Below are 4,516 nucleotides of genomic sequence, written 5' to 3' on the forward strand. Positions count from 1 at the left end.
TGCATCACCTGTCAGGAGTGTCCAATCAGCGCTGGCTTTAGGGGAATTAATTGATGAAGGTGTCTCCGGACGAGCTCACTTCACTCTGTCATTTTATTTGTAGCTAAAGCAGCGGCGGGAATAGCAGCTGCATTTCTTTTCTCTTTCTCCCTTCACATTCCATTATCATAGTGCTCCAATGGAGAAGGAAGGAATAGAGGGGCCCAGGTACTGATCTGCATCGGGGACTTAGACCAACACACTGGCAGATCAGAAACCGGATGGTTTTTTCCCTCTTTTTTAAAAAAACGAAAACCAAAAAAAAAGCAAGAATCAAGTCAGTGTAATTTCATAGTTTTTTTTTCCCCCCAATAATTTCGCCTAGAGTTTGGCACTCCCTTCGCCGGGAATAACAGTCTTTGTTATTTTATTAGCAGGATGCCTTGAGACACACGCAGCATCTGGTGGAGGATTAACATACATACATGTGTATGTATGCGTCACGTATATATTTACTGCAAATGGTGGGGATCGTTTAGTGCCCGAGATGGGAGACCTGAAGTCAGGTTTTGAAGAGGTGGATGGCGTGAGGCTCGGCTACCTCATCATTAAAGGAAAGCAAATGTTTGCCCTCTCCCAAGTCTTCACGGATCTGCTGAAAAACATCCCGAGGACGACCGTGCACAAGCGCATGGATCATCTGAAAGTGAAAAAGCACCACTGCGATCTGGAGGAGTTGCGGAAACTCAAGGCAATCAACAGCATCGCCTTCCACGCCGCCAAATGCACTCTCATCTCCCGGGAAGACGTGGAAGCGCTCTACACCTCCTGCAAAACCGAGCGCGTCCTCAAGACCAAGCGCAGGAGGGTCGGCCGGGCCCTGGCCACAAAGGCGCCGCCGCCAGAGCGCGCCGCCGCCGCCGCCGCCGCCGCCAGCCCCCGCCCGGGTTTTTGGAAGGACAAGCACCAACTTTGGCGGGGCCTGAGTGGAGCCGCGCGGCCCCTGCCAATCAGCGCGCAGTCCCCGCGCCCGGGCGCCGCCGTCGTGCGCCCAGCCGCCCATCTACCTCAGATTTTTAGCAAATATCCGGGCTCGCACTACCCGGAAATCGTGCGCTCGCCTTGCAAACCCCCTCTAAACTATGAAACTGCCCCGCTCCAGGGAAACTACGTCGCTTTCCACTCGGACCCTACTTATTTTCGGAGCCTGCTGTGCAGCAAGCACCCGGCTGCCGCCGCCGCCGCCGCAGCCGCCGCCGCCGCCGCCGCCGCCGCCGCCGCCGCCGCTGCCGCAGCCTACTACCAGGCGTCGGCGGCCGGGCCCCAACCCAAGGCGGCGGCGAGCGCCGGAGGCCCCGTGAGCCTGACCTACCGGTGTAAGCGCAAGCGCGGGGGCGCCAAAGACTGCCTGCTGGAGCCCCACGCCGGCGCCCGCCGCCTGCTTCTGCTGCCCAGGTCCTACAAAGCCAAGGCGGCGGCCGCGGCGGCGGCCGCGGCGGCGGCGGCGGCCGCCGGGGCCAGTTGCCTGGAGAGGTTTCATCTGGTTAACAGCTTCTGCCCGCCTCCCCACCACCACCATCACCACCACCACCACCACCACCACCACCATCACCACCACCATCACAGGGCCCAGCAGCCGCAGCCGAATCACCACCCCCCTCATCACCACCGGCCGCAGCCCCATCTGGGCAGCTTTCCCGAGAGTTGCAGCAGCGACTCCGAGTCCAGCTCCTACTCGGACCATGCAGCCAACGACTCAGATTTTGGCTCCAGTTTGTCTAGCTCCAGCAACTCTGTGTCCTCGGAGGAAGAGGAGGAGGAGGGAGAGGAGGAGGAGGAGGAAGAGGAGGAGGACGAGGAGGAGGGGGGCAGTGGGGCCTCGGATTCCAGTGAAGTCAGCTCGGAGGAGGAGGACTCGTCCACGGAGTCGGACTCCAGCTCCGGCTCCAGCCAAGTGTCAGTGCAGAGCATCCGTTTCAGGCGCACCAGCTTCTGCAAGCCTCCCAGCGTGCAGGCGCAGGCCAACTTCTTGTACCATCTGGCCTCCGCCGCCGCTGCAACCAAACCCGCTGCTTTCGAGGATGCCGGCAGACTTCCCGACCTCAAGAGTAGTGTCAAAGCGGAGTCGCCCGAGGAGTGGAATCTGCAGAGCTGGGCCCCCAAAGCGTCTCCGGTGTACTGCCCGGCCAGCCTGGGGAGTTGTTTCACAGAGATAAGGAACGATAGGGTATCTGAGATTACATTCCCACACTCTGAAATTCCCAGTACTGTAAAGAGAACTGAGCTGACAATTAACTGCCTGGCGGAGGGGGCCTCTTCACCTAGCCCAAAGACAAACAATGCATTTCCACAACAAAGAATACTCCGAGAGGCTAGGAAATGCCTACAAGCAACTCCTACTACATACTGTGCAGATAACAACACAATAGCTGCTAGGTTCTTAAGTAATGATTCTTCGGGAGTGGCAGCAAATTCAGAAAAAGATTCCAAAATCCCTCATTGCACTGAATTTGCTACGGATTTGCCCTCTTCACCAACTGATCCCGAGGTGGATGCAGCAGCAGCAGCAACTAAAGCCGAGAATCCCTGCACTGACACAGGCGACAAGACATTGCCATTTCTGCACAATATTAAAATCAAAGTAGAAGACAGTAGTGCTAATGAAGAATATGAACCTGACCTTATTACAAATAAGCTAAAGTGCGAGTGCAATGATACAAAGGGTGAGTTTTACAGTGTGACTGAAAGTAAAGAGGAGGACGCCTTGTTAACCACAGCCAAGGAAGGTTTTGCCTGCCCTGAAAAAGAAGCTCCTTCCTTAAGTCCACTGGCTCAGAGTCAGGGCCTTTCATGCACTTTAGGTTCTCCACAACCTGAGGATGGGGAATATAAATTTGGTGCCAGGGTGAGAAAAAATTACCGGACACTAGTACTGGGAAAGCGACCTGTACTTCAGACACCTCCAGTCAAACCAAATCTGAAATCAGCTAGAAGTCCTCGTCCTACAGGTAAAACTGAGACACATGAAGGAACACTGGATGATTTTACAGTTATAAACAGACGCAAAAAGGTAGCCAGCAATGTAGCATCAGCAGTGAAAAGGCCATTTAATTTCATGGCAAATTTTCCTTGTCCACCATCACTCATTATTGGGAAGGATGGGGATTTGTGGCCAGCGTATTCCTTAAACACCACTAAGGATTCCCAACCTCCTCACAAGGCCCATCCTATATGGAAATGGCAGCTGGGCGGTTCTGCAATACCTCTTCCACCTAGTCACAAATTCAGGAAATTTAATTCATAAAAGTGTTTTGGAAGATATTTTCTTGAACCATATTCCCTTCCTTTTGTTGTAAACTGCACAGGATGGTTTGTACAAGTCCATTAATGTGTTACACCCCTTTTGGAGTCCTGGTTTATCGCATTTTGAAGACAGAAATCGGATTACTTTTTTTTCCATTGCGGGTTTTTTTTTTTTTTTTTTTGGAGTAGGGTGGGGGCGGGGTGGGAGAAGGGTTGGTTTACATTCCACAGACTATACTTCAGGCTAAAGACTCAAGTAAAACTCAGTTATTACGGTAGAGCTGGAACACTTTACTGTTTCAATGCTAATAATGCACCTGGTACCTCAATTCAACTGCTACAAATAAATGTCAAAAGGTTGAATAATAAATATTACAATGAGCCATTAAGTTTATGCACTAGATTTCAGACCTGAAAGTGTAACTGTTAATTCAGTGAAAGTTTGTTAGGTTACATGGTTACACAGTGAGGTAGCAAGAAAGCCCAAAGTGTTCTCTACTGGAGCTCTTGTTTGTGGGGTATCTTTTTCTCCCCTCATTTCCTCTCCAAGAGTCATTGCACTTATATTTTTTTGAGTGGAAATATTGGGGAGTCCTGATTGAATGCTGGTAAAAGCTGCCTCATATATACTGAGTAAATATAATATTGTCTTTTCTTTTTTTTGTAAAGGGTGTGATTTTACTTTTACAGGCACTCCTTGCGATTGGAAAATTCCTTTTTTGTGTTCTCACCCAAAATTTTAAATTAGGTGACTCTTACTACTGTCCTGCTTACCTTGTGGTCTGAACATGACTCCTCAAACTTGCAAAACAATGAAAATATTTCTCTTAATAGCAGAATATGTTATGGTCTCTTTATAGTGACAAAGCAGTAAAAGCGACCGAGAAAAGTAAAATGGGTCAGAAGTATAAGAATACCCCAAATGAAAAATAACAGTTAGTTCAGGGCTTTTTGGTACCAGAACTCAGGCACTTGGATTTTATTACCTTTTACTTTCTCTGCATCTCTCTAAACTTCTATTTTCAGACCATCCTGTGTATAAAGCAGGAGAGTTTCTACTGCAAGTGACAATCAGAGGTGACTATCTATATTTGCACTTAAAATCAAAGTAGTTCAACATGCAAATGGTTAGGGTCTAGCCCTTGGTAAGGGCCATGCTGGTGTACTATGTTGTGATGATGGAAGCAGTAAATCAAAATTATGGAAATTTGCACTGTTGAAAAGCATGCTTTAG

The 4,516-nt window shown here is 49.9% G+C and overlaps 1 protein-coding gene across 1 annotated transcript; it reads left to right on the forward strand.

The window, feature by feature from the left end:
* Positions 1–526: 526 nt before the first annotated feature.
* SKIDA1 (SKI/DACH domain containing 1) lies at positions 527–3,430 on the forward strand. Its single transcript, XM_032623839.1, has one exon. It carries the CDS (start codon positions 527–529, stop codon positions 3,281–3,283), a length of 2,757 nt encoding a protein of 918 aa, XP_032479730.1. The 3' UTR covers positions 3,284–3,430.
* The last annotated feature ends 1,086 nt before the right edge of the window (positions 3,431–4,516 follow it).

This window comes from Phocoena sinus, chromosome 2, assembly GCF_008692025.1.
Source record: "Phocoena sinus isolate mPhoSin1 chromosome 2, mPhoSin1.pri, whole genome shotgun sequence".
Lineage (NCBI taxonomy): Eukaryota > Metazoa > Chordata > Mammalia > Artiodactyla > Phocoenidae > Phocoena > Phocoena sinus.

Coding starts and splice junctions, on each gene's coding strand:
- SKIDA1 (XM_032623839.1), top strand. CDS start 527: ATGGGAGACCTGAAGTCAGGTTTTGAAGAGGTGGATGGCGTGAGGCTC.